Here is a 22,315-nt window from a genome sequence, read left to right on the forward strand (position 1 = left end):
GCTTTACGTCATGACGGTCACGCAACACGCCCACGCTGTCAAGGTTGCGGTTTTTTGCGGTGACAGCAAAGCGGCACACGCCATGTTCAGTGGAAACAAAAGGGGCAAGTTTCCACTGCTTGGTTGCCGGGTAAAGAAATAACATCGCTGGCTAGTTAGCTGAATTTGATGAAAAATGATAAAACTAGTATGAGAAGGGATTATTTTTTGGGGGCGGGGGGCTGATTGGAAAATTGCTGGAAGTTGTTACAATGCCCTTGTAAGTATCTCCCTTGGACACTGTACTGAGTGTGTTTGGAAAGGGGATTGATTGGGCCTACCGATGCGAGGTTGCCAGTCCATGTTTGCAACAAAAAGAAAGAGAAAGAAAGAAAGAAGGAAGAGCTAGCAGGTTGTGTAGTGGGAAATGGCTTTGAAACAAGATAGAGCACATTTGTTTTTAGACTATTGGCTAAGCTAATGTTACTTAGGTCTGACATTATAGGCTAGACATTTTAAGAGGTCTTGAAAAGTTGCAAACGGTATCAAGCTAGTTAGCTACATAGCTACATGCAGTTTATTAATGTTAACGTTTAGTCAGTTAGCTACATGTTGTAGTTTAGTCATGTTAACGTTTAGCTAGCTAGTTAGCATAGCAACGCTAGCTACCGTTAGTTATGTTTAACTAACACGCCGCAATTCGGCACAGCAGTAAATTTGCTATTTTGTGGTCACATGTACCACCTAACTAGTTACCAAATCACAATTTACTGCTAACTACCTGTTTTTACTAGTGTCCATGTTGTTGAAGTGTAAATGAATATCCGCAGAAGTAGTTAACTTAGTTAAATGGTCATCCGTGTACGTGACAGAACATTTGCAATATTGCATGTTGTCTGTAAGATGTAAAGTTACTAGTTTTATAATCATTTTCTCAAACTAAACATGATCATATTTTTCTGGTAGACTACTTAAGTCACATCGTTTTTTGTTGTTGCCGTCTCTGACACGAAGCTATAGCAGATGCCATCATAATTGCAGAGGACAAATCACGTTTTGGGAGTCTTGAGTACCTACTTTTTTGTTGTTCATTGTAATGGGACACAATAAGACATGCAAAAAATAATCTTTCGCCTTTACAATGTCATGTCAACATGAAACTGTATGATAGGTTACCAAGTTGATGATGATTTCCTTATTGGTGCTTTACACCCAAACACTGTCAAAAGACGTTTGACTATAAACGTATGCGGAATGAGAAGAATACACGTACATGTTTTTACCCAGAGGCCAACATTTTAGACGTATACCTTCTACCACATCCAAATAAACCACAGCAAGCAACGTAGCTATGTAAATCAGCATAGAAATCAGCTAAAAGCACACAGTATGAGCAGCAGTTGTAGCTCACTATGTGCTTTTTGATAACCTGTACAGAAAGGGTTCCATGGTATCAGGTGTATATTTTTTTATTGATATTCAAATCCTTTTTTAAATTTTTTTTTATGTTTATTTGCACAACACCAAGAGAAATTCCTAGTAACATTTTGTTGCATGGCTATAAAGTATTCTTATTCTGATCACAACCACACCTGTCCTGTTTTCAGTCCGTCTACAACCCAGGTGTTGTTGGGTCGGGAAACACCCAAGCACTATGGGATCACTTCTCCTATCAGCCTGGCCCAAGCCAAGGAGGCTGACCTGGTCCTCACACACAGGCTGACTGAGGCCCTGAAACCATACGGGGTGTTTGAAGAGGAGCTGGAACTACAGCGCAGGTAAGATGGTTGTCACTACTAGGCTAAATTGTCATGTTAGAATGGGCACAAGTTTCGTCAAAGCCTATTAAGGGTGGTGGTGGTAGGATGAGGCCTATTAGGAGAAGTAGTGGTGGTGGTAGGATGAGGCCTATTAGGAGAAGTAGGGGTGGTGGTGGTAGGATGAGGCCTATTAGGGGTGGTGGTAGTATGAGGCCTATTAGGAGAAGTTGTGGTGGTAGGATGAGGCCTATTAGGGGTGGTGATAGGATGAGACCTATTAGGAGAAGTAGTGGTTGTGGTGGTAGGTTAAGGCCTATTAGGGGTGGTGGTAGGTTGAGGCCTATTAGGGGTGGTGGTAGGTTGAGGCCTATTAGGGGTGGTGTTGGGTTGAGGCCTATTAGGGGTGGTGGTAGGATGAGGCCTATTAGGAGAAGTAGTGGGGGTGGTGGTAGGTTAAGGCCTATTAGGGGTGGTGGTAGGATGAGGCCTATTAGGGGTGGTGGTAGGATGAGGCCTATTAGGAGAAGTAGTGGTGGTGGTAGGATGAGGCCTATTAGGGGTGGTGGTAGGATGAGGCCTATTAGGAGAAGTAGTGGTGGTGGTAAGATGAGGCCTATTAGGGGTGGTGGTAGGATGAGGCCTATTAGGAGAAGTAGTGGTGGTGGTAAGATGAGGCCTATTAGGGGTGGTGGTAGGATGAGGCCTATTAGGAGAAGTAGTGGTGGTGGTAGGTTGAGGCCTATTAGGGGTGGTAGTGGTGGTAGGTTGAGGCCTATTAGGGGGGGTGGTGGTAGGTTGAGGCCTATTAGGGGGGGTGGTGGTAGGTTGAGGCCTATTAGGAGAAGTAGTAGTGGTGGTGGTAGGTTGAGGCCTATTAGGGGTGGTGGTGATAGGTTGAGGCCTATTAGGGGTGGTAGTGGTGGTAGGTTGAGGCCTATTAGGGGGTGGTGGTGGTAGGTTGAGGCCTATTAGGAGAAGTAGTAGTGGTGGTGGTAGGTTGAGGCCTATTAGGGGTGGTGGTGGTAGGTTGAGGCCTATTAGGGGTGGTGGTGATAGGTTGAGGCCTATTAGGGGTGGTGGTGATAGGTTGAGGCCTATTAGGGGTGGTGGTGGTAGGTTGAGGCCTATTAGGGGGGGGTGGTGATAGGTTGAGGCCTATTAGGGGTGGTGGTGATAGGTTGAGGCCTATTAGGGGTGGTGGTGGTAGGTTGAGGCCTATTAGGGGTGGTGGTGGTGATAGTAGGTTGAGGCCTATTAGGGGGGGGGGGTGGTAGGTTGAGGCCTATTAGGGGGGGGGGTGGTAGGTTGAGGCCTATTAGGGGTGGTGGTAGGTTGAGGCCTATTAGGGGTGGTGGTAGGTTGAGGCCTATTAGGGGTGGTGGTAGGTTGAGGCCTATTAGGGGTGGTGGTAGGTTGAGGCCTATTAGGAGAGGTGGTGGTGGTAGGATGAGGCCTATTAGGAGAGGTGGTGGTGGTGGTAGGATGAGGCCTATTAGGGGTGGTGATAGGTTGAGGCCCATTAGGGGGGGGGGGGGGTGGTGGTAGGTTGAGGCCTATTAGGGTGGTGGTAGGTTGAGGCCTATTAGGGGTGGTGGTAGGTTAAGGCCTATTAGGAGAGGTGGTGGTGGTAGGATGAGGCCTATTAGGAGAAGTAGTGGTGGTGGTAGGATGAGGCCTATTAGGGGTGGTGATGGGTTGAGGCCTATTAGGGGTGGTGGTAGGTTGAGGCCTATTAGGGGTGGTGGTAGGTTGAGGCCTATTAGGGGTGGTGGTAGTAGTAGGTTGAGGCCTATTAGGGGGAGTGGTGGTGGTAGGTTGAGGCCTATTAGGAGAAGTAGTGGTGGTGGTAGGATGAGGCCTATTAGGGGTGGTGGTAGGTTGAGGCCTATTAGGGGTGGGGTTGGTGCTAGGATGAGGCCTATTTGGAGAAGTAGTGGTGGTGGTGGTAGGATGAGGCCTATTTGGAGAAGTGGTGGTGGTAGGATGAGGCCTATTTGGAGAAGTGGTGGTGGTGGTAGATTGAGGCCTATTAGGGGTGGTGGTAGGTTGAGGCCTATTAGGGGTGGTGGTGGTGGTAGGTTGAGGCCTATTAGGATAAGTGGTGGTGGTAGGATGAGGCCTATTAGGGGTGGTGGTAGGTTGAGGCCTATTAGGGGTGGTGGTGGTGGTAGGTTGAGGCCTATTAGGATAAGTGGTGGTGGTAGGATGAGGCCTATTAGGAGAAGTAGTGGTGGTGGTAGGATGAGGCCTATTTGGAGAAGTAGTGGTGGTGGTAGGATGAGGCCTATTAGGGGGGGGGGGGGTGGTAGGATGAGGCCTATTAGGGGGGGGGGGGTGGTAGGATGAGGCCTATTAGGAGAAGTAGTGGTAGGATGAGGCCTATTAGGAGGGGTGGTGGTGGTAGGATGAGGATAATAACTGGATCCGATATCTTGCCAGTACATCAGCCAATTATTCTTGGCTGGTGGGGCGGCAGGTAGCCTAGTGGGTAGTGTTGGACTAGTAACCGAAAGGTTGCAAGATCGAATCCCCGAGTTGACAAGGTAAAAATCTGTCGTTCAGCCCTTGAACAAGGCAGTTAACCCCCCACTGTTCCTAGGCCGTCATTGATAATAAGAATTTGTTCTTAACTGACTTGCCTAGTTAAATACAAATAAAAAAAGGAACTTCTTAGGTTGGTGTTTTGGTCAGTACTAGGTAGACTGTATTTGTGGTTATAAAGTGCCATACTAGTTTAGTTATGATTTTGTTAAAGACTTCCTCTAAATCATGCCTTGGTTTCCATAGAATACACGTGTTGGGAAAACTGAACACACTGGTGAAGGAATGGATCCGTGACGTCAGTGAGACAAAGGTATGATTTTACTTCCTCCTCCTGGCGGTTCTCTCTGCTACTACAGCAGGTGGTCAATGGATGTGTCCCAAATGTTCCCTTTTTAGTGTACTACTTTTGACCAGGGTTTTGCACTATGAATGAAATAGGGTGCCATTTGGGACATGGATGATATTACAACAACAAGGCGGTGTTGCCTCCCATAATGCAGTGTTGCCTCCCATAATGCAGTGTTGCCTCCCATAATGCAGTGTTGCCTCCCATAATGCAGTGTTGCCTCCCATAATGCAGTGTTGCCTCCCATAATGCAGTGTTGCCTCCCATAATGCAGTGTTGCCTCCCATAATGCAGTGTTGCCTCCCATAATGCAGTGTTGCCTCCCATAATGCAGTGTTGCCTCCCATAATGCAGTGTTGCCTCCCATAATGCAGTGTTGCCTCCCATAATGCAGTGTCGCCTCCCATAATGCAGTGTCGCCTCCCATAATGCAGTGTCGCCTCCCATAATGCAGTGTCGCCTCCCATAATGCAGTGTCGCCTCCCATAATGCAGTGTCGCCTCCCATAATGCAGTGTCGCCTCCCATAATGCAGTGTCGCCTCCCATAATGCAGTGTCGCCTACCATAATGCAGTGTCGCCTCCCATAATGCAGCAGGTTATGAATGATGTATTTTTTGGTCCTCCTAGAATCTGCCTGCCTCAGTGATTGAAACGGTTGGAGGGAAGATCTTCACATTTGGGTCCTACAGGTTAGGAGTCCACACTAAAGGTAATTGTGTCATCTTTAGGAGGGTTACAGGTTGTTGTGTTGTGGTTAACACATTTGGGAACCTACAGGTCAGGAGTTCACACTGAAGGTAGGCGGCACTATAGTACGGTCAACCTTTCCATTTTGATGTTGTCCTCTAATCTTAGGAGCAATAGCAACATTTTCTCCGGTTTGGTTTTTAAAGTTCCTTTGACATTCTCTTTGAAAAGCACTGTATAATATACTATATAATACGCTATATAATATACTTATTAAACACAGCCTGGGCGCACTGCATAGGTAAAACATTTTCACACAACTCTTTATCACAGTGAACTTTGAATTGTTGTGTCTTGTCCCTGTCCTTGTCCTTGTCCCTGTGTAGGTGCTGACATTGATGCCCTGTGTGTGGCTCCTCGGCATGTGGAGAGAACAGACTTCTTCTCCTCGTTCCTGGACAAGCTGAAGGAGCAGGAGGAGGTCAAAGATTTGAGGGTGGGTATCTGGACTATCTCAATTACATTGCCTTCATTCCTTGCGTCTTCTTTCCTCTTCACAAACACCATTTTGTACATCGACTAACCTGTACCCCCGTACGTTGACTGTACCAGTACCCTCTGTATATAGCCTCCACATTGACTCTGTACCAGTACCCCCTGTATATAGCCTCCACATTGACTCTGTACCAGTACCCCCTGTATATAGCCTCCACATTGACTCTGTACCAATACCCCCCTGTATATAGCCTCCACATTGACTCTGTACTGGTACCCCCTGTATATAGCCTCCACATTGACTCTGTACCAATACCCCCCTGTATATAGCCTCCACATTGACTCTGTACCAGTACCCCCCTGTATATAGCCTCCACATTGACTCGGTACCCCCTGTATATAGCCTCCACATTGACTCTGTACCCCCTGTATATAGCCTCGTTATTTTATTGTTACTCTTTATTTTTGTATTTTAGTAAGTATTTTCTTAACTAACGGGGCGGCAGCGTGGACTAGTAACCGGAAGGTTGCGAGTTCAAACCCCCGAGCTGACAAGGTACAAATCTGTCGTTCTGCCCCTGAACAGGCAGTTAACCCCACTGTTCCTAGGCCATCATTGAAAATACGATTTTTTTCTTAACTGACTTGCCTGGTTAAATAAAGGTTAAAACATTTTTAAAAAATATATATTTCTTGAACTGCATTGTTGGTTAAGGGCTTGTAAGTAAACATTTCACTGTAAGGTCTAGTTTGAACACCGGTTCTATTCGGAGCATGTGACAAATACCATTTGATGAGAAGGTAAGAGGCCTCGCCCCTCTGACCTTCGTATCCAATGGGTTTTGAGAAGGCGGTGAGAAGAGGACGTGAGGAATTAAGGCAATGTATTTGCGATTCTGGTGTTGGTAGACTAGGAGGGGAAGATGTGTTCCCAAAAGTTGAGGTGCAGACTGTTCATCAACTCTTCTTTCCCCCCCCCCCCCCAGGCTGTTGAGGAGGCATTTGTCCCCGTGATAAAGCTGTCTTTCGACAGCATTGAGGTATGACATTTGAAAGTATTTTTTGTGTATGATTTCATTATAGGTCTAAATGTGAAGTTGGTTCAGGTCATTCAATATGAATTGAGATTTGCGGCTTTTTTTTTTAAATGTCCAATGAGTTTTGTGTATTTCTAGATCGATATCCTGTTTGCTCGGTTAGCGTTGCAAACCATCCCAGAGAACCTGGACCTCCGAGATGACGGGCTGCTGAAGAACCTTGACATCCGCTGCATTAGGAGTCTCAATGGTAACACTGAGCTCTTTTATATCTCCTGAGCTCCGGTCCTGATGTGGTTCAGTCGGTAAAAAGGGTGCCGCTGTCGTCAACGGGTGTTGTGGGTTCAATATTATCGCTGGGGTCACATGGTAAAATGTATGTCGCTCTGGATAAAATCATCTGCCGCGTGGTTTCTCCACTTCACTGATGTTGATATCGGATCCACGTTAAAAACACAAGGTCTAACAATTGGTTGTTGGCTCAACCTCTGACCCTACCTACACTTAGTTGAAAGCACTGTGTTGTAGAATTTCAAGTAATCGGCATTGTCTATGTTATCCCCCTCTTGTCTATTGTGAGTGATAATGACTTGGATGTTTTTTTGTTGTTGTTGTCAGGTTGTAGAGTTACAGATGAAATCCTCCATCTTGTGCCCAACATTGAGAACTTCAGACTGACACTGAGGACCATCAAGCTGTGGGCTAAACGTGAGTTGGATCTGTGTAGTGTTGCGTAGCGTCAAGCATAGGAGTACAATCTCATTTGCCTTGGTGGAAACAACTGTTGAGTCGGCATCTCCTGTAAACGTGTGTATGTGTCTGTACTTGTGTGTTTTGAGTCGGTCCCTGTACTATATCAGTTTGTACGTCTTGCTGTGTAACACTGTTGTGGCTAGGCAGGTGGGATTATCTCTTTCTCACCTTGTCCTCTTTTCACACAAACTGTCAACTAATGGCATGTCAACACGCTGGGCCCACACTGACAGCCTTCAGGTCCTATTCCCTAAACAGGATTAGCCTCTAAAATAAACTGAGTCATGGCATTTTTTTACACAGGACAGACCACGCCCCTAGTGGCCATGGTGAATTTGTTTGGCTTGCATACGCTGCCTGGCAACCAACTGTCCAATCATGTTTTGTCTTGTGGGAACAACTGCCGTGGAGTCACTCACTGGCTTGTATAATAGGCCAGGTGCATAACTAAGCCCAATCCAAAACATCCCCAGCCCCCCAACCCTTTGGTGATCTTTAGAAACTAGATGGAAATGCTTATGCCATATAGCTTACATCTAAGTTTATTGGGAGGCAAGGCAGAACCATCAAGGAATTGCCTTTTGAATTACAAAATCAGAAAAATTACACTGGTGCCTTGTGGTCATTGATGTAATGCCCTTATTAGGTCTTTGTGTTTCTCTCACCTGTACCAAATGGCTCAATTACCATCACATATGAATCTGCTGGTATACTTTACCAGAAAATGTATCTACGACTCACTTGCCTCTATCCTGCTGACTGGCATGTAGGGCAACAACAACATAACTAAATCTACGCCATCTACAGTGCTATACATGTCCTCCCCCAGGTCATAACATCTACAGTGATAGACATGTCCTCCCCCAGTTCATAACATCTACAGTGCTATACACGTCCTCCCCCAGGTCATAACATCTACAGTGCTATACACGTCCTCCCCCAGGTCATAACATCTACAGTGCTATACACGTCCTCCCCCAGGTCATAACATCTACAGTGCTATACACCTCCTCCGCCAGGTCATAACATCTACAGTGCTATACACCTCCTCCCCCAGGTCATAACATCTACAGTGCTATACACCTCCTCCGCCAGGTCATAACATCTACAGTGCTATACACCTCCTCCCCCAGGTCATAACATCTACAGTGCTATACACGTCCTCCCCCCAGGTCATAACATCTACAGTGCTATACACGTCCTCCCCCCAGGTCATAACATCTACAGTGCTATACACCTCCTCCCCCAGGTCATAACATCTACAGTGCTATACACGTCCTCCCCCCAGGTCATAACATCTACAGTGCTATACACGTCCTCCCCCAGCTCATAACATCTACAGTGCTATACACGTCCTCCCCCAGCTCATAACATCTACAGTGATGGACAAGTCCTCCCCCAGGTCATAACATCTACAATGCTGGACACCCCCCCCCCCCGGTCATAACATCTACAGTGCTATACACGTCCTCTCCCAGGTCATAACATCTACAGTAATATCCTGGGCTTCCTGGGTGGTGTCTCCTGGGCCATGCTGGTAGCCAGGACCTGCCAGCTCTACCCCAACGCCGTGGCCTCCACCCTTGTACACAAGTTCTTCCTCGTCTTCTCCAAATGGTAAGCAGTCGCTCTCCATTCGGATGTGCTCTGTGACCTGTTTCTCATGGCCGTTGAGTTGTTCTGTCTTTTTGAAGGAGATTTTTTTGTTTCTCTTTAGTCTGAAGTAGATGTCGACCGATTAATCGGAATGGCCGATTTTAAATAGGGCCGATTTCAAGTTTTCATAACAATCGGAAATCGGTATTTTTGGGTGCCCGATTTGACTATTTTATTTTTTATTCAATTTATTATTATTATATTTTTAACATTTATTTAATCTCTATTTAACTAGGCAAGTCAGTTAAGAACACATTCTTATTTTCAATGACGGCCTAGGAACGGTGGGTTAACTGCCTTGTTCAGAGGCAGAACGACAGATTTTCACCTTGTCATCTCGGGGGATCCAATCTTGCAACCTAACAGTTAACTAGTCCAACGCAATAACGACCTGCCTCTCATTGCACTCCACAAGGAGACTGCCTGTTACGCGAATGCAGTAAGCCAAGGTAAGTTGCTTGCTAGCATTAAAATAATCTTATAAAAATTAATCATAATCACTAGTTAACTACACATGGTTGATTATGTTACTAGATATTATCTAGCGTGTTCTGCGTTGCATATAATCTGACTGAGCGGTGATAGGCAGAAGCAGGCGCGTAAACATTAATTGAAACAGCACTTTCGTGCATTTTGACAGCAGCTCGTCCTGTACGTCAAGCATTGCGCTGTTTATGACTTCAAGCTTATCAACTCCCGAGATGAGGCTCGTGTAACCGAAGTGAAATGGCTAGCTAGTTAGCGCGTGTTAATTGTCGTTGTGTTGCTGGTTCGAGCCCAGGGAGGAGCGAGGAGAGGGACGGAAGCTATACTGTTACACTTCCTATACTAAGGTGCCTATAAGAACATCCAGTAGTCAAAGGTTAATGAAATACAAATGGTATAGAGGGAAATAGTCCTATAATTCCTATAATAACTACAACCTAAAACTTCTTACCAGGGAATATTGAAGACTCGTGTTAAAAGGAACCACCAGCTTTCATATGTTCTCATGTTCTGAGCAAGGAACTTAAACGTTAGCTTTCTTACATGGCACATATTGCACTTTTACTTTCTTCTCCAACACTTTGTTTTTGCATTATTTAAACCAAATTGAGCATGTATCATTATTTATTTGAGGCTAAATTGATTTTATTGATGTATTATATTAAGTTAAAATAAGTGTTCATTCAGTATTGTTGTAATTGTCATTATTACAAATACTTTTTTTTTTTAATCGGACGATTTAATCGGTATCGGCTTTTTTGGTCCTCCAATAATCGGTATCGGCGTTGAAAAATCATAATCGGTCGACCTCTAGTCTGAAGTGTGTATGAACCGTGAACACATTTTTCTCAGTCCTTGGTGCTTGTGGCAGCTCTATTACTGCTGTTTTCCTTAGGAACATAGTGAAACAAGATGTGTGTCTAAAGGGGTGACTGACTGGTGTATTGGGGTTGCCTGACCTACTGGTATTACCTGGTCTGTATCATCACACTAAACTGGAGTTGTGTTAATGCAGGGAATGGCCCAACCCTGTTCTCCTGAAGCAGCCAGAGGACTGCAACCTGAACCTGCCAGTCTGGGACCCCAGGGTAATGTTGATCATAATGTTGAACCTGCCAGTCTGGGACCCCATGGTAATGTTGATCATAATGTTGAACCTGCCAGTCTGGGACCCCGGGGTAATGTTGAACCTGCCAGTCTGGGACCCTGGGGTAATGTTGAACCTGCCAGTCTGGGACCCTGGGGTAATGTTGAACCTGCCAGTCTGGGACCCTGGGGTAATGTTGAACCTGCCAGTCTGGGACCCTGGGGTAATGTTGAACCTGCCAGTCTGGGACCCTGGGGTAATGTTGAACCTGCCAGTCTGGGACCCTGGGGTAATGTTGAGCCTGCCAGTCTGGGACCCTGGGGTAATGTTGAACCTGCCAGTCTGGGACCCCGGGGTAGTGTTGATCATAACTACGACACGTGTTCATACTGTTACTAGTCCGGTCCTGAGCAACACTGACTACGTCAAGGACGGTCATGAACTTAACTACCTCAAGCATTTTACCTTCAGAGCTGCCAAGTTAAGGGAAATACAATAAAAACGGGTGGTTAATTAACCCTGTTCCACCAGGACGTATCCCATGGTGTTAACCGTGTAAAGTCTAGAGGCAGGGGTTTTTCCCTGTAACATCTGTCAGTCCCACTTCTTTCATCTGTTCCAGTACAAAGACATTTGATTCACCTGCATTAGATGCTTCATAACACTATTATCAAGATAGTTACACACATTCTCAAGAGTTCTATCGTACCAAGTGACCCCTTCTGCATGTAGTGGAGGGTTTTGATTGGCTCTGAGTGTCCTAACTGCTGTTCCAGGTGACCCCCAGTGACCGGTACCACCTGATGCCCATCATCACACCAGCCTACCCCCAGCAGAACTCTACCTACAACGTCTCTGCCTCTACGCGTGCCGTCATGGTGGACGAGTTCAAACAGGGTCCGTAAAGCCGTCTCAAATTCTAACTTTATACACAAACTGTTGCATCCACTCTTAGGTCCAGTCTCTCTGAAACTGGATTCTCTTTATACAAAACCCTTCAGGCCAGAGTCCTAATTTCAGAGACTTGAGCAAGAAACATACTCCCAACATTCACATAAATGATCCATTGATGTGAAAAGGGGAAGTTGCATCAAATGTAAATTGTTTATGCCTATGTCAAGTAAATTCAGCCTCCTTCGGGTGTCTTTTCTCAAGGGGTTCCCTAACGGCTGTCTTCATTGTAGCCTTAGCTACGTTGCCTCATCTGTAGTTTTTCCTTTTTTGGTTCTCCTTCCGTTTTGGTCAACACGTTTTCCTTCCCTCTACAGGTCTGGCCATCACAGATGACATTTTGCAGAGTAAAGCAGAGTGGTCCAAACTATTTGAAGCACCAAACTTCTTTGAGAAATACAAGTATGTATTAAACAGCTTATCCTGTGGGACACGCATGGTGAGACAGACCAACTATTTCAATAAAGATTTTGATTTTCAAAATACACCAACCACCTCACTCGCACCTTTTTCAGTAAATGTGAAGTTCTCTTTGTTCCTCTCTGTATATGTCATCCACTCGTTCAGTTTGATTTATTTGTGTTATTAAATAAACACTTCGGGCTTAGACAAGACTCAAAAGATGCTTTCTTCTGCCCTTAAGCACCCTCTCTGATTCTCAAAACAATGATCGTAAAGACAAATACAATGTTAATGTCATACAGAGCCTGAAGTCCAGTATAATCACTGCTATTACCTATAGACTGTGCTCTCTAATGTAAGCACAACTCAATATTTGATGTTTGTATATTTTAATATCTTACTAAAGGTAGGTACTTCAGCTGTAAGGTTCTTATTATACTGTACATCTACTTCCCCAAATAAAATGATTTAGTTAAACATTTGCACTATGTATTTCTTGTTAGTCTTCATTTTGTAGATGTTTTTTTTTTTGTTATCAAGTTTTGATCGTGACAAATCCTTTTAAGTTGTAGCATAACATTAGCAGGAATCCATGTGAAGAATACAAGATTTAAGTCATTGGATCTTTTGTTTCATTCTATACGTGTGGGTACCACATCCTCTTTCACTTATCAGTTCTGCTCAATCTTGAGAAATGTACTTGATTGTTGAAATCTGAAGTGGGGGGGGAGTAAAGATGAAAAGATCATTTTGTTAATTGGTTTATCAGTAATATGCAAAGAGCATGATGCTACTAGTCTTGTACAGTGGCAACAATTATGTTACTGAAGAGGCCTTGGCCTTGGCGGAGGAGACATTCCTCCTCTTGCAGCCCCAATCAACATGTAGACCTATTTACAGAAGGCTGATCTTTTTGTTACCCAGTACCCTCTTTTTAAGTGTTCTAGATGGACTTGTTCCAATCCCCCTTTTCTTTTACCTTAAATCTTCTATTCCCCGAGGCTCTCTATTTGAAATCAAATCCCCTCAAGTCTTTTGGGAAATCAGTTTGATCCAGCGACCCTTTCTTTGACAGAGAAGTATCAGAACATGTTGATGTGTAATTGCCTTAAGCACCTCTTCTCATCCTTTGAGTTGCTGACAGAGGAAAGGACAAAATGCACCAGCACATTCTGGACAGTCATTTGACAGCACTGGAGAGCCTGAAAACATGGATACAATTAAAAGTGATTTAAAATAAATCCAGCCTGTGGATTGGACTGCAGAGTTAGAGGAGACAGTATATATCCAGCCTGTGGATTGGACTGCAGAGTTAGAGGAGACAGTATATATCCAGCCTGTGGACTGGACTACAGAGTTAGAGGAGTCAGTATATATCCAGCCTGTGGATTGGACTGGCGCATTAGAGGAGACAGTATATATCCAGCCTGTGGACTGGACTGCAGAGTTAGAGGAGACAGTATATATCCAGCCTGTGGATTGGACTGGCGCATTAGAGGAGACAGTATATATCCAGCCTGTGGACTGGACTGCAGAGTTAGAGGAGACAGTATATATCCAGCCTGTGGACTGGACTACAGAGTTAGAGGAGACAGTATATATCCAGCCTGTGGACTGGACTGCAGAGTTAGAGGAGACAGTATATATCCAGCCTGTGGACTGGACTGCAGAGTTAGAGGAGACAGTATATATCCAGCCTGTGGACTGGACTACAGAGTTAGAGGAGACAGTATATATCCAGCCTGTGGACTGGACTGCAGAGTTAGAGGAGACAGTATATATCCAGCCTGTGGACTGGACTACAGAGTTAGAGGAGACAGTATATATCCAGCCTGTGGATTGGACTGGCGCATTAGAGGAGACAGTATATATCCAGCCTGTGGACTGGACTGCAGAGTTAGAGGAGACAGTATATATCCAGCCTGTGGATTGGACTGGCACATTAGAGGAGACAGATGTTATGCTTTGATTATTATCCAGGTTAAACTGTTTCCACATCAGGCTTGATGAACATATTTCATAATCAGACCGTCCTGCTGGTCTGGCTGGCACCCTGCTGATTATTACACCCGTTTCTCTGTACTCTTGTTGTTTGAATAAATCAATCATTTGTCTTGGGCTCAGACCTTTTTATTTTCAACGTGGCCTGAAAATGAAATATCTTATCCTTTTCCATTCATCTGCTTGGTAATGTAATCCTATTTATAATATTCTAACCTCGTGGGAACTGATCGGAACGAGCTCCTGTGATTGGACTAACAGTGAGGTAGTGTGGTTTTCAACCGGTGCAAGGCAGAGTATACAGTAGGAAATGACTGCTTGGTGCTACTGTGATAACTGCATGGAGATTGTACATGTAGGCAGACCAGACATGTAAGTGAATATGTTTGTACAGTTAGTGTAATAATGGTGACTTTCAGTATACTTGAATATCGTGGAAGATATATTTTACACTAAATTAGGTTCGTTCTCAAGTTGACGTGAAGAGGGTTTGGTGAATGAATTATCTTGGTAGTGCGATTTGGGTTTTTCTCTGGCTAGTTGGATTTGTTATGGAGTGTTTGTAGCTGTTACTGTGACATGTTTGTGTAAAAGACATGTTCAGTTTAGGACGATGTAGTTTCTTGCCTTTTTAAAACACAGACGTTGGTCATTTATTTGTCGTTTTTTTTTACCTGTTTTAGTTTGATAAGGTGTGTTTTTAGAAATGAACATATTTCCATGACCTGCTGTAGGCTGGTGGCGAGGACTGGGTGATCTGGTCCGGGGCTCTCCTAGCCTGGGGCTCTCCTAGCCTGGGTTCGTTGCCTGGCTGCTGTCTTTAGGGGTTCCTAGCCTGGGTTCGTTGCCTGGTTGCTGTCTTTAGGGGTTCTTAGCCTGGGGCTCTCTTAGCCTGGGGCTCTCCTAGCCTGGGTTCGTTGCCTGGCTGCTGTCTTTAGGGGTTCCTAGCCTGGGGCTCTCTTAGCCTGGGGCTCTCCTAGCCTGGGTTCGTTTCCTGGCTGCTGTCTTTAGGGGTTCCTAGCCTGGGGCTCTCTTAGCCTGGGGCTCTCCTAGCCTGGGTTCATTTCCTGGCTGCTGTCTTTAGGGGTTCCTAGCCTGGGTTCGTTGCCTGGCTGCTGTCTTTAGGGGTTCCTAGCCTGGGTTCCTAGCCTGGGTTCCTAGCCTGGGTTCCTAGCCTGGGTTCGTTTCCTGGCTGCTGTCTTTAGGGGTTCCTAGCCTGGGTTCGTTGCCTGGCTGCTGTCTTTAGGGGTTCCTAGCCTGGGTTCGTTGCCTGGCTGCTGTCTTTAGGGGTTCCTAGCCTGGGTTCGTTGCCTGGCTGCTGTCTTTAGGGGTTCCTAGCCTGGGTTTGTTGCCTGGCTGCTGTCTTTAGGGGTTCCTAGCCTGGGTTCGTTGCCTGGCTGCTGTCTTTAGGGGTTCCTAGCCTGGGTTCGTTTCCTGGCTGCTGTCTTTAGGGTGTAATGGTAATGTTCTGTCTCTTATGTTCCAAGGCATTATATTGTGTTGCTAGCAAGCGCCCCCACCGAGAAGCAGCACCTGGAGTGGTGAGTACTGACTGTGTGGGGGGGCTGGAAAAACCTTTGGGTGAGATTATATGACTGACTGACTGAATGAGGGTGGAGACATGGTGTATTACATGTGAATCAATTTCAATGTTACTCTTTTAAAGCCTTTATTCACCTACTGTTAGGAAATACATTAGGAAAAGTGCTGTTTTTCTCTGTCCTGGCAGGGTTGGTCTGGTTGAGTCTAAGATCAGGATCTTAGTAGGAAACCTGGAGAAGAATGAGTTCATAACGTTGGCCCATGTCAACCCCCAGTCATTCCCTGGACCCAAGGAAAGCAGGGAGAAGTGAGTTTATTATACTATTATGCAAGGTTGTAGTAAGCTCTTAATGGACTATTTCTCACCTGTCTTGTCTTTTCCAGAGAGGAGGTCAGCACCATGTGGGTGATAGGGGTTATCTTTAAGAAGATGGAGGCATCAGAGAACCTCAACGTTGACCTGACCATTGACATCCAGTCCTTTACTGACACGGGTATAAAATCACCTTACTCAATTCAACTCAGGAATGTAGAATTTGAAAACGATATTTGTCATGTTTTCTGCACTTGTATCTAGTTCTATTAGTTGACACAAACTAGCATGCTAATGTTATATTAAAAAGTTATATTTTCTAAATGCTTCCTGCAGTGTACCGGCAGGCGATGAACAGCAAGATGTTTGAGGCGGACATGAAGATCCAGGCCATGCATGTGAAGAGGAGACAACTTCACCAGCTACTGCCCAACCTGGTCATGCCCAAACGCAGGAAGGTACGACTTCCTATTGCAGCTACATGTCAGTTAATTATTTAGTCTGCTCCTTGTTAACAATAGAGGTGTAACACTCATTTATAGAGTTTTATATTCTGCTTTTCACACAGTCTCTTAGCTGACTGATTGCTTGCTTGCGGTATTGAGTTGTAACCAGTGTCGTTTTGTTCTGTCCTCCAGCACTCGACAGAGGGACTTCGTCAGATGAATGACAGTAGTCTGGACCTATCGTTAGACAGTGACAACAGTATGTCTGTGCCATCCCCCACGGCCATGCCAGCCACTGTGCCCACGTCAACCCCAGTGAAGTGTGGCCCACTAGGTCCCCCTCCAAGTCCCCTTGCGGCTGCAGCCGGCCAGCCTGAGGCCCCAGCTGTGAAGAGACCTGGCTCCCCTATGCAGGAAGAGAGGAAGCGGTTCAAATCAGATGCTGAGGTATTCAATCTTTAATTGTCCCAGTAGAGAAATTCCATCTTCATTGTGTAGCCAGGAGTTTACCGATAATACTGTAAAATGTATATTCCCTATATGTTTTATTCCAGCTTTTTACTGTCATTTTGAGATGCCTCTCTTCTGTCTACAGATTTGTCTCTTATTTCTGGTATAGTAGTGGGCAGTGTTGGGATAAAAAAAAATAAAGTAACACTATATATTATCTTGCGTTACTTTCATTAAAGAAATCTGTTTGTTTGACTGTCGGGAGGAGCAAGGACGAGCTACCAAAGATGGTCTACTTACTAGGCGGCAGGTAGCCTAGTGGTTAGAGCAGGTAGCCTAGTGGTTGGAGCAGGTAGCCTAGTGGTTAGAGCAGGTAGCCTAGTGGTTAGAGCAGGTAGCCTAGTGGTTAGAGCAGGTAGCCTAGTGGTTAGAGCAGGTAGCCTAGTGGTTAGAGCAGGTAGCCTAGTGGTTGGAGCAGGTAGCCTAGTGGTTGGAGACAGGTAGCCTAGTGGTTGGAGACAGGTAGCCTAGTGGTTAGAGACAGGTAGCCTAGTGGTTAGAGACAGGTAGCCTAGTGGTTAGAGACAGGTAGCCTAGTGGTTAGAGACAGGTAGCCTAGTGGTTTAGAGCGTTGGGCCAGTAACCGAAAGGTTGCTAGATCGAATCCCTGAGCTGGCAAAGAAAAAAAAAAGTAATTCTTCCCCTGAACAAGACAGTTGACCCACTGTTCCCCGGTAGGCTGGCATTGTAAATAAGAATTTGTTATAAACTGACTTGCCTAGTTAAATAAAGGTTAAATAAAAAAAATACTAACTCCGGTTTGAGCACTACTTCCTCCTCCTCTGTGGCACTGCTTTCCTGTGCTGCTGAATTAGCCATGTACACTGCAAGACAAACATATGTACAGACCCCCCCCCCCCCAAAAAATACATTAATTCAATTTCTGGTTATAGACTGCACCTACACAGACCCATAGAGATGTATAGAGGACACACTTCCCACTAGACGGGGTAGCTCTCTGTGGGCTTTGCGATCAGAGAAGCGATCAGTGGAAAAGATCAGAGGTGCACGTTTCTATTCTATACGTTTCTATTGGACAGTAGCTGTCATGGCTTTCCCCCAACAGTTTTTCTACGCTACGCTAAATGAGGAAATGAGATATGATTGTGAAAGTAACCACGCAAGTAACTAATAAAGTTACCCCAATTTAAAAAGTAAACCGTTACTTAACTCCGTTACTCATATAGAGTCATCTGAATACTTAACGCGTTACCCTCCAACACGTGAGTCCATTTATTGATCTACTAAATATGCTTACCGGATAAACTTCTCTTCCTTTGTAGGATTCAGCTGTTGAGAAAAAGCCTTCAGGAGACACAGTCCCCACAAGCCTGACCCCCTCTCCTCCGCCCACCATGGGCCCCCCAGCGGCCCCCCGCACCTCTCGCCAGGAGATGCTGGAGGAGGAGGACCCCTCCCCAGTCCCAGAGACTAGGACAACAGAGAATGGGGCAGCTGCCGGAGAGGAGTGCACCACTGTGGAGGCACAGGCACGTAACAAGCTTATCCATAGTGTCACATCATTATGTATAAATATATTCATTGTTGTAGTCTTTCTTTTCAGAATGTTTGGCTACATCTTGATGATATTAAAAGAAGCATATATTTTTTAATTAATGCTAGATTTAGAAGAGTCAGGTGAGCATGGTTAGATAGTTGTGATAAACTGTTCTGTGGGCCTTGCTGTTCCCAGGTCAATGAGGACAGTATGTCCGAGGAGATGCCTGCTTCTGAAGGGGAAGGCAAGATGGAGGCAGATATTAAGGTATCAATGCACTCTATTTTTCTGTCTGCCTCTCTGTCTGTCTGTCTTCTCTCTCTCTCTGCCTCTCACTTTCATAATTCGTGTCTGAAAAGTGTACAGATAATTTTCTATACGGTCTATATTTCCACTTTGGTCTGTCTGTTGTTAGTTTTGCAGCCAAACTACAACTTGATTATCTTACTCTTCCCTCAGCGAATGGTCAGTGCGGATCTGTCTGATGTGCCCCTCCTGCCAGCCAACCCAATTCCAGTGGTGAAGAACTCTATAAAGCTTCGCCTCAGCAGGTAGGAGAGAGGACAGACAGACGCATCTACTCGCCTCCCCGGCCCCTATACCCTGAACTCTACTGTGGGTGTCCTAAGACATTCTCAGTCCTCTGCCACGGAATGCCCACAGTGCTGCAGATAAAAGACACAGGCGACTAGACAGACGTCATCTCTTTTCAACCAGGGACATTGTCAGTTGACACGAAGGACGTAGCTGCAACTGTCTCCACAAGAGGGCGATGTTGCTCTTCTGCTGAATTCTCCTAGGTGGCTTCCAAACCTATACCTTACTGGTTAAAGGGTAGAAGTTGTCCCATAGACACAGATCTAGGATCAGCACACCTTCCCCTGAGTCTTAGTAAAAACACGAACCGGACCCTAGATCAACATGTCGGCATCTTCATCCTACCCCCTTCCAGAGCTGCTGCTGCTGACCAGGAATAAACAACGTGACATAAAGGTGTCATCTTTCCTGTGCATGCAGACGTGTGTGTGTGTGCTGTGCGTGGACGTGGATGCTCATTGGTTCTCTCTCTTCTTCTCTCCTCATTGTGTTGTCCAGAGAACAGATGATGACGGAACAAGTTCTGTTGACTAATGATGTTGGGATTTCTTTGTCCCAGTGGTTTACTGTGTGTGTGTGTGTGTGTGTGTGTGTGTGTGTGTGTGTGTGTGAGTGAAGCACCTTGGTGTGATGTCAAAACGTACTTTGAGTAATAAAGAAGAGCAGAATGGAAAATGAAGATTGGGTCAGTGGTGTTAGATGTCTTCCTGTTACCGTTGTGATATACCGAAGTGTGTAACAGATGACAGGTTATGGCTGCGCCAAAGGTAGTACACTATATAAAGGGAATTGGGTGCCATTTGGGACGCCCAAAGCTAATCACTGTCAGTCAGTCAACTGTTGGGATGTGAGGTGGCCTTTGGGGTTGTATGGAGATGTATAGGAAAGGGTATGAGGGTGTTTGGGATGCCTCAAAAAGACATGGACACAGTCAGACACATGCAGCTAACGCTTGCTAAAGGAACTAGCTCAGGTTCGAGTACATACACAACACAATAACTTTGACCAACAAAAAAAAAAGCTCACAACTTCTGTGGGAACAGAATAGCTTAGTCTCTTCAGGATAGTTTAGTGTTTTTATTACGGTAGTCGTATGTACAGGATACACATGGAAAACATCGTCTGACGAAATGCTAACTGGTTCCTTCTGGACAATGCGACAATAATAAGAACTAATAAAAGATAACAATAGGAACATGAAGTAGATGTCACAGTAGAATAGAATAAGTATAATAACAGGAAGTCACAATTTCTAGTACAATATTTGGACAGGGTAGAATAGTCAATAGTGATACAGGTCTAGAGATGACAGGGAGTTAAGAGTTGAGTTCTACAGGAATGTTCAGATTATATCAGAGGAAAATATGGTTTTAGAGGGCTATGGCTGGCATGTTGATTGGAGAAGTGGTCTGGTGTCTTGACTAGACCATTTAGTTATATATATATATATGCATAGACTTAGAATGAATAGAACGGGTGTAGTACCTCTGACCATTCTAATCATTCTGATTCTATGTATACATGCATTGTACAGTAACTGTTAGTGTCATGTACCAAAAACATGAAAACGATGAAAAACAATGCTTTTTCTTTTGCGTGGAAGATGTAAGACTTGAGCTTTCGTATTGATGGATTATTTGAATAGATATATAAATACTCAACTATCACGCAGAAGGTTAAGAGCACAAATATTCTTTGTTGGCTATTAATTTCTGATTTACTAGGTCATAACATAATTGGGATGTGCCAGAATAGTCGACAGGTTGAGTACTCGATAGTATTGTTAGAGGACGAAAGTTATTTTTGGTTTCACAGGTTTTTTTTTTTTTTTTTGAAAAGTTTTAAAACGATGTGTACTGAATTTTCACCTACTCAATATTTGGTTGATGTCTTAACAAAATGTAGCTTTTGTCTCGGTTGTTTTGTGCTAATTGTGTGGGACTCGTATGTTAACGATGAATCTGAATTTAGACCACTGTCAACAATCTACATGAATAGATCATTTTCTTCAATGACTAAACATTATTTCCCGTTCTTACAATGCTCTTTTTCAGTTCAAAATGGTTTCTTAGGTGTATTTGTAAGGACGAGGTATTGTACTTTTTTCCCCCTCAAAAATAAAGCTCTACGTTGCAAAGATGCGTTGGTCTTGTGTTCTTGTTCGAAGTACCCCACCACCACCATGAACAAAAATAGTGATCGATCCCACCACCGCGACATAACGCCACACCAGACTCTTACACACCCACCACCGTGACATAACGCCACACCAGACTCTTACACACCCACCACCGTGACATAACGCCACATCAGACTCTTACACACCCACCACCGCGACATAACGCCACACCAGACTCTTACCCACCCACCACCGTGACATAACGCCACACCAGACTCTTACACACCCACCACCGTGACATAACGCCACATCAGACTCTTACACACCCACCACCGCGACATAACGCCACACCAGACTCTTACCCACCCAACACCGTGACATAACGCCACATCAGATTCTTACCCACCCAACACCGTGACATAACGCCACACCAGACTCTTACCCACCCAACACCGTGACATAACGCCACATCAGACTCTTACCCACCCAACACTGTGACATAACGCCACATCAGACTCTTACCCACCCAACACCGTGACATAACGCCACATCAGACTCTTACACACCCAACACCGCGACATAACGCCATACCAGACTCTTACCCACCCAACACCGCGACATAACGCCACATCAGACTCTTATCCACCGCTGCGGTTTCCCAACACCACGACTCATCGGTTTTCCTTCTTTCATTTGTGCTGTAGGAGACTCATGGTGCTGTAGGAGTCTCATGGTGCTGTAGGAGACTCATGGTGCTGTAGGAGACTCATTGGGCTGTGCTGTAGGAGTCTCGTGGTGCTGTAGGAGTCTCATGGTGCTGTAGGAGACTCATTTGGCTGTGCTGTAGGAGTCATGGTGCTGTAGGAGTCTCATGGTGCTGTAGGAGTCTCATGGTGCTGTAGGAGACTCATTTGGCTGTGCTGTAGGAGTCATGGTGCTGTAGGAGTCTCATGGTGCTGTAGGAGACTCATGGTGCTGTAGGAAACTCATTTGGCTGTGCTGTAGGAGTCTCGTGGTGCTGTAGGAGTCTCATGGTGCTGTAGGAGACTCATTTGGCTGTGCTATAGGAGTCTCATGGTGCTGTAGGAGACTCATGGTGCTGTA

The 22,315-nt window shown here is 45.2% G+C and overlaps 1 protein-coding gene across 1 annotated transcript; it reads left to right on the top strand.

Annotated features, from left to right (window-relative positions):
* On the top strand, positions 1-21,231 carry papola (poly(A) polymerase alpha). The gene is made up of 20 exons (XM_036984670.2): positions 1-259; positions 1,587-1,757; positions 4,527-4,593; positions 5,259-5,340; positions 5,705-5,814; positions 6,800-6,853; positions 6,989-7,100; positions 7,469-7,558; positions 9,082-9,220; positions 10,761-10,833; positions 11,609-11,729; positions 12,101-12,185; positions 15,674-15,727; positions 15,916-16,035; positions 16,113-16,222; positions 16,378-16,499; positions 16,680-16,934; positions 18,281-18,487; positions 18,691-18,762; positions 18,955-21,231. The coding sequence occupies exons 1-20, from the start codon at positions 252-254 to the stop codon at positions 19,048-19,050; spliced, it is 2,148 nt and encodes a 715-aa protein (XP_036840565.2). The 5' UTR covers positions 1-251; the 3' UTR covers positions 19,051-21,231.
* The last annotated feature ends 1,084 nt before the right edge of the window (positions 21,232-22,315 follow it).

This window comes from Oncorhynchus mykiss, chromosome 8 (genome assembly GCF_057628025.1).
Source record: "Oncorhynchus mykiss isolate SJ-2025 chromosome 8, ASM5762802v1, whole genome shotgun sequence".
In the NCBI taxonomy this organism is placed as follows: domain Eukaryota; kingdom Metazoa; phylum Chordata; class Actinopteri; order Salmoniformes; family Salmonidae; genus Oncorhynchus; species Oncorhynchus mykiss.